Raw genomic sequence first — 12,771 nt, 5'->3', positions numbered from 1 at the left:
TTGTGGTCCGGTCCCTCCCTCAGATGGACTCAGGCTCAGCTAGAACCACGTGCACCGTCCCCCAGGAGAGGGTGGGTGCTCCTGACGTCATCCCAGCGGCAGGCGAGGGGGGGCGCCCTGGCCAAGCCCCGCCCTAGAGATGTGGCCGGTCATCTGTGCTGGGCGGGGGCGACAGGAAAGAAAAGCCCCTCCCCAGCCTTATTACTGGAAGCCATTGTGCACTGCCCCCCCCACCCGCAGCTTGCCCTCGTGGGAGTTTAGTGAATGTTAACTCAAACCGAGAACCAGGGCACGGGGTGTGGAGAGACAACATGTGCCACCAGGGGCACCCACAGACCCTCCGCTGGGCGCTGAGTCTCAGCGGCGGTTCAAGTGGCAGATGCTGCTCGGGGGCCAGAGGACACCGCCAGGCCTGGGTGTGAGTCCCTTCTGCCCCTAACTGGTTACTCCTGCCTGTGCCGGACAGTCACGTGTCAGGCACAGCGCCACAGTGGAGAACAAAAGACATGAGCTCTGCCTGGGTGCAGTTTATAAGACATGACGTGAGAGGCGGGCAGGGAAGGGGCAGCTGTCCAAGGAAACAGGGACGAGAGTGCCCTGCCTGCTACCCCGCCCCGAGTGAGCTGCCAGCTGTGTTCGTGTCCTTAAGACAGAGGAGTGTGCAAGCAGTGGAGGGCCTGGGAGTCAAGATCTAGAGGCAGTAGCCTGGGGCTCAGTGTCCCCCTTTGTCAAGCCTGGTGGTGATTTAGTCACTATGTTGTGTCCGACTCTCGGGACCCCATGGACTGTAGCCCGCCAGGCTCCTCTGTCCATGGGATTCTCCAGGCAAGAGCACTGCAGTGGGTTGCCACTTCCTTCTCCAGGGGATCTTCCCCACCCAAGGATTGAACCTGGGGCTCCTGCACTGCAGCAGGATTCTTCACCTGCTGAGCCACCAGCCAGAGGGTTCCTAGTGGGATTGCACCTGGCAGCAGGGAGGGGCTTAGGGAGGGCAGGGAGGGGCTTAGGGAGGGCAGGGAGGGCTGCGCTGGCCGCTGGGCCAGGGACAAAAGTCCCCACTGCTCTGCCATCAGCGGGTGGGGGCACATAGTTATTCATCCATCATTCATTTGACAAACCAGCATCTTGGAACTAATAACCCCTGCAACGGGTTCACTCCCTGCCTGATAGGACTCAGAGTCTAAAGGACAAGCAGCCTAAGGAAAGGAAAGGCGGCCTGAGGACGTCTCGGCCCCCCTCCCAGCCAGGCCTAGACCCCTGTGACCAGGCAGGAGACCTCAACCCCCACACCTGGCTCGTCTCCCAGGAGAATCCACTGTGCATTCGTTTATTCTTCCACAGATGTTTACTGAACAGCTGCTCTGAGCCTGGCGCCGTGCCGAGTGAGCAAAACGGAGGATGAGCTGAAGCCAAGCTTGTCCCGGTCTCCGTGCAGTGGACGGGCTCGGGGGGAGAGAGGCCACTGGGGCCACGGCTGGAACAGGGAGAGGGGTGCTCCGCTGAGGAAGTGGGGCTTTGACCTGTCATCTGAAGGGGGAGGGACTCATCGGTGTTGCAGGAGGGAGACACAGCTTGAGCAAAGGCCCTGTGGCAGGTAGAGGAAGGGGTTTGATGAGAAACAGCTAAAAAGCCATTGAGGCTATTGGGAGACCAGGCAGAGGGAGCCAGAAGGCAGAGCCGGGCTGTGGTGAAGGTCGGGTCCTTGGGGTCTCCAGGGGAGTTCAGACTTGTTCCCAGGTACCTAGGGACACCAGTGAAAGGCTTCAGGTAGAAGCCTCCCCTGGCCCACCCTGAGTGGGTGAGTGGGTGAGGGCTGTTTGGGAAGGCCTCCTGCTGCTGCTTGGCCGCTCAGCTGTGTCCGACTCTCTGTGACCCGTGGACTGCAGCCCGCCAGGCTCCTCTGTCTCTGGGATTCTCCAGGCAAGAATGCGGGAGTGGGTTGCCATTTCTTCCTCCAGGGGATCTTCCGGACCCAGGGATGGAACCAGCATCTAGGCGGGCAATGGCAACCCCACTCCAATACTCTTGCCTGGAAAATCCCATGGAAGGAGGAGCCTGGTAGGCTGCAGCCCATGGGGTCGCTCAGAGTCGGACACGACTGAGCGACTTCCCTTTCACTTCACTTTCTTTACCGCTAGTGCCACGTGGGCAGGCCTAGATGGCAGGTGTCCGGGACTCAGGATTAGAGGTGGGGGCTTGGCGGGCTGCGGGTGGGGAGTTAGCTGTGTGAGGGAAGGGTGGTGGGCTCACTCCCTGAAGGGAACACCTTCCGGGGCCGGGGCCGGGAAGGTCAGGAGGCTGTGATTCTGGACTTAAATCCTCACTGAGTTTGGGGCCCTAGGGACATGGTGGGGCCAGGCCCGGTAGCCTGTGGCCGGTGGGTCCGCAGAAACGCTGGTTATGGAAGCCCGCTGCGGCCGCAAGCTGCCTGGGGAGACGCAGGAGGCCCGGGAGGGCGTCCTGGAAGCCGGGAGAAGCCGGAGCGGAGGGCAGGGCGCGCGGTCCCCTTCGGGAGGCTGGCTCGGTCCTGTGTCCGGCGGAGGCGGTACGCCCGCCTCACCGCGTTGACAGCGGGCCAGGCGGGATGGGGACAGGACGCGGGCGCATCCTGCACGGTGCGAACTTCTGAGAAGACGTGAGGCCGACCCCGCGCCCCCCGGAGCACGGCGGCCCGGCGGCGCTCGCGTTAGGACCCAGCGGATCCGGGAGGGAGGGCGGCGCCCGCCCCGTCGGGGGCCCGGAGCGGGGCGCGGGGGGCGGAGGGGCGGCTCGGCGGCGCGCGGACTCGGAGCGGCGCGCAGGGACCCGCAGGTAGGCGCGGGCCGGGCAGGGGTGGGGGCCGGGGCTCCGAAGTCGGCAGGCCCCCAGGGGCTGAGGGGCCCGGGTCCGGGGGCCGTCTAAGCAGATGTAAGAGGGCGCCGGGAAGCCTGGGTCCTCTGGAGGGGCGGCTTTTGTCTTCCCGGAGGAGGGAGGTGGCGGCCGGCGGGGGTGTCCGCGGGGCGGCGGGGACGGAGACAAAGGGCAGGCCCGGCCGGGCCCCCGGGTGCGTCCCCGGCCCGCTGGGCCGCCCCCTCGTCCCTCAGGGTCGGCCCCCCTCCCCGCCCGATCGCCCACCGTCTGGACGCGCTTGCAGACGCGTCTCCTGGAGGGGCCCCTTCTCCGCGCGGACTCTCCTCGGGACGGCCTGGCCAGGGGCCCCTTCTCCCAGCGAGCCTGGGCGCCCCGTGCGGGGGCCTTCGAGGCTTAGGAGGTGCTCTGGGGACAGACAGAACCCCCACCAACCACCTCCCCAGCTGCGGCCTTCCAGTGGTGACAGTGCCAACCAGCCTGGGAGCCAGATGGGGGCAGGGAGGACTTGAGGGGGCTCCAGGCCTTGGGTCCCCGCGCGAGGAGGAGGCCGAGAGTTTTCAGAGTGGACGCCTGGCCTGCGGGGCAGCTGGGTCAAAGGCCTCAGCTTCCCCACCCCTTCCTCACCCCTTCCCTCCTCAGTAAGGCTTGAGAGGGAGTGAGACGGGGAATGTGTGCGGTGACCGGGTCACAGAAGGAGAGGTACCAGGTCTCTGCCCCGTCCCCCCTCTCCCTTGAGTCCCCGCGGCCTGGAGAGGGCAGGGTTAGGCAGTTTTCCAGTTACCCGCCTGGAAGAACTCCTCATGTTGTGGGAGGGCGGGCCCCGGTGGGTGAGCTCAGGACTCCCTCCCAGCCCCCCCGGCGGAAGGCGGGCAGTCTGGAGGCTGCCCCCCACTGCGCTGGGGCTGGCCGTGAGGACTTTTCGACTCTGCCAAGTCCACCTTGGGGCCAGACTGGAGACGGGACTCACCCAGAGCTTCAAGAGCCTGCCCCCTCCCCCCAAACTATGCTTGTGACACTCGTCACAGTCATACCGTCTCAGGCGGTCCAGAGCCCCTGGGCTGGGGGACTGTGGTCCTCTTGAGCGCTGCCCTCCAGGCTCGGGAGAGACGCTCTTCAGACCCCACCCTGAGTGCTTCCTGCCCAGCAGACAAATAGCCCTCAGTCTCGTGAGTGTGTGATGGAATCAGCCAGGTCCTGGGCGGCCTGGCAGGAGGCGTCTTAGAGGGGCGGGAGCCGGCGGGGCTCATGTGGTTTCCTGCTGAGCAGGATGCCTGGGCCCCCGGGCTAATTGGGAGCAGGTGTCGGTCTGGCTGACTGCTGGGTCTGGGCTGTGAAGTTAGTTGGGCAGGACTGGGGTCCCAAGGATGGGCCTGGGGTTGTGGTCTGGGCACTAGATTCCTGGTTAAGTGCTGAGCAGAGGGTGGGCATTGGTGTGGCAGGGAGAGCAGGGGCAGGGATTAGAAATGTCCGTGGAGTGTGGGCGAGCAGGGTAGGGTCCGTTGTCACGATCGGCTCTGGAGCCGGGGGGAGGCGAGTCCCTCAGGTCCTGAACGCCCAGTGGGCTCTCAGGGACAGATCCCTCCAAAGTGGTTGCTGCCCCCGAGGCCCGCCCTCTGTGACCCTCGTCTGCCTGGCCTCTGTTCTGGGCCCCCCTTCTCCAGGCTGAATTCTGGGAGCAGAAGCGGCCGTGAGGCCCTGGGGAGCAGCTCGCCCCTCCTCTTTCTCCAGCTGTCCCCAGACACCTGCCCAGCGTGCTCACTGAGCAGTCATGAGAGCTGCCTCCCTCTTCCTGCTCTTCCTGCCTGGTAAGTGGCACTGGGCTGCTGGGGCTCCCGCGTGGGTGCAGGCAAGGGGCTGGCCGCCAGCTCTTGTCCTGCGGCCGGAACTGTATCCCGAACCCCAGGGCCTGCTACCTCTTGGACCACAGACTGGACTGGCCAACCCCCCAGAGTCTGGAGGCATCTCCGGGTGCCTCCTCAACCCTCCGCGCAGCAGGCTCGCCCAGGCACCAGGAGCCATGCTTTTCGTCTCACTGCCTGGTCCTCCCGGGAGCCGACGTGCAGGAATGGAGGCCCCCAAAAGGGGGTCTGAAGGCCTGGGATTTGCACTCCCTTGGGGCCAGCTCAGCGACAGTCCTGACCTTGGAGAGGCCCCTGGTTGTCACATGAGAGTTGTTAGCGGGGATCACAAAGGGCCTGCCAGGCCTAACATTCGCTCATTTAACAGATACCTGTGGAGCGCCTACTCTGTGCCAGGCGCTGGGATAGGCCCCGGCGATGCAGTGACCAAGCGGCAAACGCCTGCCTTGCGTGCTGGTGCCCTGCCGGCCTAGAGAAGGGCGAGATGATAAACGTCAGGTTGTGCTGGGTGCTGTGATGGAAACAAACAGGAGGACGCAATGGTGCGGGTGGGCGGGCCAGCGAAGGCCTCTCTTACCTTTTCATATTAATTTCTTTGGCTCTGCTGGGTCTTACAGCACATGGGACCCTCAGGCCTCGTTGTAGCTCGTGGCATCTTTCACAGTGGCCTTAGTCGAGGCATGTGGGCTCCAGTTCCCTAACCAGGGATTGAACCCGGGCCCCGTGCTGGGAGCACAGAATCTCAGCCGCTGTACCGCCCAGGCAGTCCCAGGCGCTCAGTCACTGTCCTGTCCCACTCTTGGTGACCCCGTGGACCATAGCCCACCAGGTTCCTCTGTCCGTGGAATTTTCCAGTGCAAAACACGGGCGTGGGTGTTGTTCGTTTCCCACACCAGGGGATCTTCCCGACCCAGGGATTGAACCTCAGTCCCCGGCATTGAGCCACCTGGGAAGCCCCCAAGCAGAGCAGAAACTTCAGTAGAGACATGAAGGAGGAGAAGTTAACCAGGCTCTCAGGCCCAGGAAGAGTCCAGTGAAAGGCCCTGGGCAGGCAGGAGTGGCCAAGAGCCAGCAAGGGGGAGCTGGTCAGGGAGGCGGCCCAGGACCAGGGCGTGTAAGGTCTTTGTGGACAAGGAAGCCGTTTGCGTCCTGTGAGTCTGAGTCTGCTGGGATCTTACGGGCCCACCCGAGGGGCTTCTGCCGTCCTCAGGGGTCCTCAGGCCCCTGCTGCCCCTCCCTGCTGGCGCCCCCTCAGCTCTGTCTCCCCACAGCAGGCCTGCTGGCTCAGGGCCAGTATGATCTGGACCCCCTGCCTCCGTACCCAGACCACGTGCAGTATACCCACTACAGCGAGCAGATCGGTAAGCCCACCGCCCACCCCCAGGCCCCCCCAGCCTGCTCCCCAGATCGGCGTGGCTTGGCCGAGGGTCAGGCGGGGCAGTGGGAGATGGGCTTTCAGGGCTGTGGGCCCTGGCTGCAGTGTGCATGGGGGCTAGCCTGACCCCCGCCAATTCCACATCTTTATTTCCAGACAATCCGGACTACTATGACTACCCAGGTAAAGGACTGAGCGTAGGGCAGCACGGGCAGGCAGCAGGGTGGGGAGTCCGTTGAGGCCTACGGCGCCTACGGGAGGGAGCAGACCCCTTTACCGCCTTTCCCGGCAGAGATGACCCCTCGGCCACCCGAGGAGCAGTTCCAGTTCCAGTCCCAGCAGCAAGTCCAGCAGGAAGTCATCCCTGCCCCCACCTTAGGTAGGCCACCAGCTCCAGCCAAGCCTGGGGGTGCGGAGGGCTGCCCAGGGCTGGAGGAGGTGACCCCACCCTGCCCAGGACCGTCCCAATGGTCTCTGCCTGCCTCTCCCCCAACTCTAGAACCGGGGACTGTGGAGACGGAGCCCACAGAGCCGGGACCTCTGGGTAAGAGAGACAGAGGGAGCCCCAGGAGTTAGGGGGTGGTGAGTTACAGGGTGATGGGGGTCCCAGGAGGTCAGAGACAGAGTGGGGCCCTGGAGTTAGGGGGCTGTGGGGGGCCCGGGAGGTCAGAGACAGAGGGGGCCCTGGAGTTAGGGGGTGGTGGGAGTTACAGGGTGGTGGGGGTCCCAGGAGGTTGGAGACAGAGGGGGGCCCTGGAGTTAGGGGGTGGTGGGGGGCCCGGGAGGTCAGAGGTGGGCCCCGGGAGTTAGGGGGCACTGGGGGGCCCGGGAGGTCAGAGACAGAGGGGGTCCTGGAGTTAGGGGGTGGTGGGGGGCCCAGGAGGTCAGACGCAGCCAGGCCCCTCGCTCTTGCTGGGTAGGTGGTGGGCTGGGGGCCTTGCAGAGGTGCCCCTGCTTGACGTCAGCAGGGACCCTGGCAGCTCCGGAGACCCCTCTGCCCTGCACTGGGCAGGGGGCTGGACTGGCCGTGGCCTCGGGAGGAGCCTCTAGTCCCAGACACAGGGGAGTGGCTGGCAGGAAGCCCCCTGGCGAGTGGTGCTCTGGGGCTTCCCAGGCTCAGCGGGACTGTCCCAGCCAAGAGCCCGCCGGCCTGTGTGTGGGGGCCCCTGGGCCTGTGTGTGGCTGTAGGTTTGTTTGAACTTAAGTCTGTTTGGACATAGGTCTCTTGGTGCGGTTGTGAGTTTCCATGTGTATGAATGTATTGGATAAAACCGGCAGCCTGGGAAGGTCTGGCAGTGCTGTGTGCGTGCATTGGCGTGTGTGTCTGTGTGTGTGTGTTCGTGTGTCTAGGCTGGGCCTTAGGGTGCAGGGGTTCCTGGCCCCAAGAGCGTCTCTGTGGGGGTGCGGCTGGAGGCGGCCCCCGGCTGTGAGCCACGAGCTCAGCGCCCTGACCCCACCTGTCACCCAGACTGCCGCGAGGAGCAGTACCCGTGCACCCGCCTCTACTCCATACACAAGCCCTGCAAGCAGTGTCTCAACGAGGTCTGCTTCTACAGGTGAGGGGTGGGGCTCCAGCCAGCCCCGAGGGGCGGGGACAGACCCCCAGGCCGGGGGTGGGCGTGGGGTCCTCCCCCGGGGCTGAGCCCTCCCGGCCTGTCCCCTCAGCCTCCGCCGCGTCTACGTCGTCAATAAGGAGATCTGCGTCCGGACGGTCTGCGCCCACGAGGAGCTCCTGCGGGGTAGGAAGCCCCCACCCCGCCCCTCCCGCTGCTTATCAAACGTGGGTCGGACGTGGGTCCCGTCTCCTCCTCAGACGGCCCCTCACCAGGGCTGGGGCGCGCGGCAGTTCCCTCACCTGGCCGCGCGCTGACCCCAGCTCTTCCCCGCCCTCCCAACAGCTGACCTGTGCCGTGACAAGTTCTCCAAGTGCGGCGTGCTGGCCAGCAGTGGCCTGTGCCAGTCTGTGGCGGCCGCCTGTGCCAGGAGCTGTGGGGGCTGCTAGGGGGAGCTGGCCCCCCGCCGGCCCGGGGCCCCCAGGCTCTGCCTGACCTGGTGCTTTCCCCCCGTCCGACGTTCCTCTCGTCTTGTTAGAGGGCTGCGGGCCTGGGGCCACCCCCGGAGCCTCGAGGGGGCTCCCGAAGGGCTAGTCTCTGCCTCCGGGCGGGGGGACGACCCGGGTGCTCTGTGGGACCTGGGCCCCTGCCATGCCTCCCTGTCCCCCTCCAGGACCGTCCCCACCCCCGAGGTAGGCTGTGACCCCCACCCCAGCTGGTCTGCTTGAATCTCCTACAGCCCCTGGGCGGAGACCACCTTTGTTTTATACAAAATTAAAAACAGGTTTTTACGAAAGACGCGGAGTCCCTTTTTCAGCGGGGAGTGCAGAGATGGCCGGGGCCTCCAACCCTGCCATCCTCCCCGAGGCTGCCCGGCCTCCTTGGGGAAGGGCCGGTTCTGGCGACCGTGGCCTTGGCAGTGCCAGCTCAGCTCTGCCCAGAAAGGTGGGCCCTGACAACCGCCCCACCCCGGGCTGTGTGTGTGTTGCCGGAGGCTGTATCAGAAACGGAAGGTTCAGGAACGTGGCCTCCTCATTTTCAGGGCTGTGTGGGGGGTCTGAGTCCCCCGTCACCGGGGAAGGGCCCCGGCAGGGTGGAGGCCGCCTGTGCAGGGGTCTGAGGGTGCTACAAGGTCGGGTCGGGGGGCTCTGGCGTCAAGGGCGTTTGCGGGGAGGGAGGCCCAGTGCATTTCAGGGGGCAGAAGCAGGCCGGCCGTTTGAACAGCGCCCTCTGACAAGCACAGGGAGACGAGGCTCCGTCTGAGGGCTGGCACACAGCCCTCTTTAAGCCTCTAACCAAGCCTGTGTGGCGGGCATGGGTGGCGTTCCCATCTTACAGAGGGGAAACCAAGCCTAGAGTCAGTACTGAACTCCCCACCCGCCGGGGTCCACGGTGGTCGGTCAGTGGCAGGGCAGACCCTGATGCCGCTGGGCTCCGTGGGCTGAGAGGCAGTTCTCCCAGAAAACACAGACTAAGCACCTGCTGTGTGCTCCCGCATCACCGGCCTGGGAGGCAGTTTCCCACCTTACCGATGAGCACACTGAGGCTGACAGCTGAAGCAGCTGTGCCCAGGATCACCCAGCAGGGCCCGGCGGGATGCCAGGTCCGCCCCCAGGCCTGTCCTCCTTCACCGTGCCGCCTGGAAGGCCTGCTGGTGCTCGGGGGGTGCACCTGTCCTGAGGAGGAGCCAGAGGAAAGGGCAGAAAACTTCAGTTGGCAAGAGCAGAGCTGGGCCCAGCCCCAAGCCTCGATGGCTCCGTCTGTTAAATGGGTGGATGGCCCAGGACCCTGGAGGCCTCCCCAGCCCGCCGTCCCGTGAGGTTGTTCCTTACCTTTCTGCAGGGGCCTTTCTAAAGTCTCCCCCACGTCCCTGCGCACCCCTCACTAGGGGACCCCAACCCTCTGGCCCCAGGGCCCTCCAGTCTCCCCATCTCCCAGGAGGCATGTTAACAGCAAGAGGACACATCTGTACAAAGCGTTCTTTAAAAAATGGGGTTGTTACAAAAACAACAATTCTGAACAGTTAACATCGTAAAAAGGTATAAAAATACAGCAACTCTGAACTCTGAGGAACCTACTGACAAACACTGAACTAAGATGGACAGACCTCTGAGCAGCCACAGTGCCTGCCCCAGGCCCAACCCTCACGGCCAGCACGCCTGCGCCCAGGCTCAGCCAGGGACGGGTCCCTCCAGCCCAGCCCTCAGGGGCCCCCCGAGGGGGTGGCTCTGACAGGCTGGAGCCCCGTCCTGGCCCTGGCACCCCGCCCCTCGCCCCTCACCCCCACGAGCTCCGGCCCAGGCCCCCTGGACTGCGCTGAGGGTGCCCATCCCATCTGGCCCTCCCATCACGGTCCCGTCGCTAGGATGCCAGCGGAGAGGTGCTCACTTCTCTGGGGGCCCGGAGGGCGAGGAGAAGGAGGCTGAGTGCCTTCGAAGCTCCTGCTGCAGCTGCCCCTTCAGCGTGGACACCTGGAAAAGAACAAGGAAAAAGGGCCCACCAGGCCCAGCCTGGGCTCAGAGCCAGGGAGAGGGCAGGGACCCCAGAGGGCCCAGGGAAAAGCCAGGTGTCCTAGCAGCCCAGGAATTCCCTCCCCTTCTTGTTCGGCTCCAGAGCGGCTGGGCCTCTCTGGACTGCCCGGCCTCTCCTTGGGAGCCCCATCCCCTCTCACCACCAGGACAGGCCTGGTGCTAGCTGGACTCCAGGGCGGACCTGGGCCCCGGCCTGACCCACGGGGCAAGCCTTGCCCTGCAGACGTGATGGGGACGATGGTCACGGTGAGCCTGTGAGCTCAGCTCTCCCAGGAGGAGCGCCCTTCGGACTCCAGCTGTTGCTCTCAGGGAAAACGGCCCCTTGAGCCCCCGGGACTGTGAGTCGCTAGGTTATCCTGAGACCAGCTGTGCCACTCTCAAGACAGCCTGCCCAGGCACAGAGCTATGGAGAGGGGACTGAGGTCCAGTGACCTCACTCGCGCCCCCGTGTCCAGCCATGGCTGACACCAGCCCAGGTCCACCCCGACCATCTCAGTTATGGACACCCCGGAGCACCTAAGCCCGAAAGGGGCAAGTGGCAGTGAGACCCGCCCTCTCCCGCTCCCGCCCCGCTCCTGGCTCAGCTTCCTGACGGAGAACCCGCGTACCTGCTCCTCCAGCCCCCGCACCCTCTGCCGGTGGGCGCGCTCCCGCGCCTCCAGCGCGCGCTCCGTCCGCACCTGGGCACCGCGCAGGCGCTCCACCTCCTGCTGCAGCTCCGCTGCCTCCAGCCCGGCTGGGCTGTGGTTCTGCTCCAGCGCCGCCACCTGGGCCTGCAGGAGGGGCCGCCGGTCAGGCCTGGGGCCGCAATGCGCACGCACATGTACGCGAGTATGAAGGGACAGGCCCTCTCTGGGTGGAAGCCCAGGGGTCCCTACGGGCAAAGCGGGGCTTGCAGGACCAGAGCTTTGTCTTCCCCCACCCAGCCCTCCTGGCCTGCGAATCCTGAGTCAGGTTGCTGAGTGATCCACTCAGGAGCGCGCACGCATACACACACACACAGATGTTCAAATGCAGAGACAAGCCCGTATACATACAGTCATACAAGCAAGCATGTAACAATCTGTGTTCACATGAATGTGTGCATGTGTCCAAAAGCCCAATACTCTCATATACGCACCACACACACGCACGTCCAAGAAGACACCCAGGGCTCCCCGGGGGGCTCAGTAGTGAAGACTCCACCCACCAGGGCAGGAGCCACGGGTTTGATCCCTGGTCCTGGGGGATCCCACACGCCACAGACCAACTGAGCCCCTGCGTCACAACTGCTGAGCCTGGGCTCCAGAGCCCGCGTGCTGCAACTGCTGAGGCCCACAGGCCTCAGACCCCGTGCGGCAACCAGGGAGGCCGCTTCAGTGAGAGGTAGGGCGTCACAAATAGAGGGGCCTCTGGACCCAGAGGAAGCCTGCAGCAATGAAGACCCGGCACAGCCACAAGTCAAAAGTATTCAAAACCGAAGACATCTGTACACAAAGATACACCATGCAGATAACATCCTATACCTAGACACGCCACATACACGCACAAGGTCCACGCTACACGCACGGGAGTCTGCTCGCGTACACTCGTAGCTCTCTTTGGCTACAAGGATGAGCACACGCCCACAAGTGTGAGCACACACCCACAAGCTTGAGCACACACCCACAAGCATGAGCACAGACCCACAAGCATGAGCACACACCCACAAGGGTGAGCACACACCCACAAGGATGAGCACACACCCACAAGCATGAGCACACACCCACAAGGGTGAGCACACGCCCACAAGCATGAGCACACACCCACAAGGGTGAGCACATACCCACAAGCGTGACCACACACAAGCTTGAGCACACACCCACAAGCATGAGCACAGACACACAAGTGAGCACACACCCACAAGCGTGAGCACACACCCACAAGCGTGACCACACACCCATAAGCATGACCACACACAAGCGTGACCACACACGTGTGAGCACACGCCCACAAGCGTGAGCACACACCCACAAGCGTGACCACACACCCATAAGCATGACCACACACAAGCGTGACCACACACCTGTGAGCACACGCCCACAAGTGTGAGCACACACCCACAAGGGTGAGCACACACCCACAAGCATGAGCACACGCCCACAAGCATGACCACACAAGTATGAGCACACCCCCAAGCGTGAGCACACACCCACAAGCGTGAGCACACACCCACAAGAGCACACACCCACAAGCATGACCACACACCCACAAGGGTGAGCACACACAAGCGTGACCACACACCCATAAGCATGACCACACACAAGCGTGACCACACACCTGTGAGCACACGCCCACAAGTGTGAGCACACACCCACAAGGGTGAGCACACACCCACAAGCATGAGCACACGCCCACAAGCATGACCACACAAGTATGAGCACACCCCCAAGCGTGAGCACACACCCACAAGCGTGAGCACACACCCACAAGAGCACACACCCACAAGCATGACCACACACCCACAAGGGTGAGCACACACAAGCGTGACCACACACCCACAAGCATGACCACACACAAGCGTGACCACACACGTGTGAGCACACGCCCACAAGTGTGAGCACACGCCCACAAGCGTGAACACA

At 64.2% G+C, this 12,771-nt stretch overlaps 2 protein-coding genes and 1 long non-coding RNA gene across 10 annotated transcripts in view; 1 reads left to right on the top strand and 2 right to left on the bottom strand.

Moving 5' to 3' along the window:
• Positions 1-1,311: 1,311 nt before the first annotated feature.
• On the bottom strand, positions 1,312-4,016 carry LOC147377225 (uncharacterized). Its single transcript, XR_015136339.1, has 2 exons — positions 3,882-4,016; positions 1,312-1,585 (listed from the first exon to the last, which is right to left on the bottom strand). It is a non-coding gene; the product is annotated as an uncharacterized LOC147377225 (long non-coding RNA).
• Positions 2,066-8,433, top strand: MFAP2 (microfibril associated protein 2). Of its 8 annotated transcripts, none has more exons than XM_086325128.1 (9): positions 2,066-2,188; positions 4,512-4,655; positions 5,984-6,070; positions 6,241-6,267; positions 6,377-6,463; positions 6,584-6,628; positions 7,553-7,640; positions 7,750-7,823; positions 7,983-8,433. In XM_086325128.1, the coding sequence occupies exons 2-9, from the start codon at positions 4,619-4,621 to the stop codon at positions 8,084-8,086; spliced, it is 549 nt and encodes a 182-aa protein (XP_086181254.1). In that variant the 5' UTR covers positions 2,066-2,188; positions 4,512-4,618; the 3' UTR covers positions 8,087-8,433. The 8 variants fall into 8 exon arrangements, with proteins under 8 accessions (XP_086181254.1, XP_086181218.1, XP_086181238.1 ...); XM_086325092.1 differs by having other exon boundaries at positions 2,115-2,188; positions 5,981-6,070; XM_086325112.1 differs by lacking the exon at positions 2,066-2,188 and adding an exon at positions 2,783-2,811.
• A 1,169-nt stretch (positions 8,434-9,602) lies between these two features.
• The window catches only part of CROCC (ciliary rootlet coiled-coil, rootletin), a 55,748-nt gene continuing 52,579 nt past the window's right edge, over positions 9,603-12,771 (bottom strand). The window contains exons 38-39 of the mRNA XM_086364112.1: positions 10,777-10,941; positions 9,603-10,108 (exon numbers count right to left, since the gene is read on the bottom strand). Of these exons, the coding sequence (XP_086220238.1) occupies positions 10,022-10,108; positions 10,777-10,941 (252 nt within the window). The 3' untranslated portion in view covers positions 9,603-10,021. The remainder of the gene's footprint in view (positions 10,109-10,776; positions 10,942-12,771) is intronic.

The sequence above is a fragment of the Bos grunniens genome, chromosome 2 (assembly GCF_055505025.1).
Source record: "Bos grunniens cultivar Pamir isolate PY7600 chromosome 2, Bosgru_T2T1.0, whole genome shotgun sequence".
NCBI classification, from domain to species: Eukaryota; Metazoa; Chordata; class Mammalia; order Artiodactyla; family Bovidae; genus Bos; species Bos grunniens.
This window is presented reverse-complemented; position numbering and strand designations above follow the sequence as displayed.

Coding starts and splice junctions, on each gene's coding strand:
- MFAP2 (XM_086325092.1), top strand. CDS start 4,619: ATGAGAGCTGCCTCCCTCTTCCTGCTCTTCCTGCCTG. Junction 6,464..6,583: donor CATCCCTGCCCCCACCTTAG/GTAGGCCACCAG, acceptor CCCCAACTCTAG/AACCGGGGACTGTGGAGACG. Junction 7,641..7,749: donor AACGAGGTCTGCTTCTACAG/GTGAGGGGTGGG, acceptor CTGTCCCCTCAG/CCTCCGCCGCGTCTACGTCG.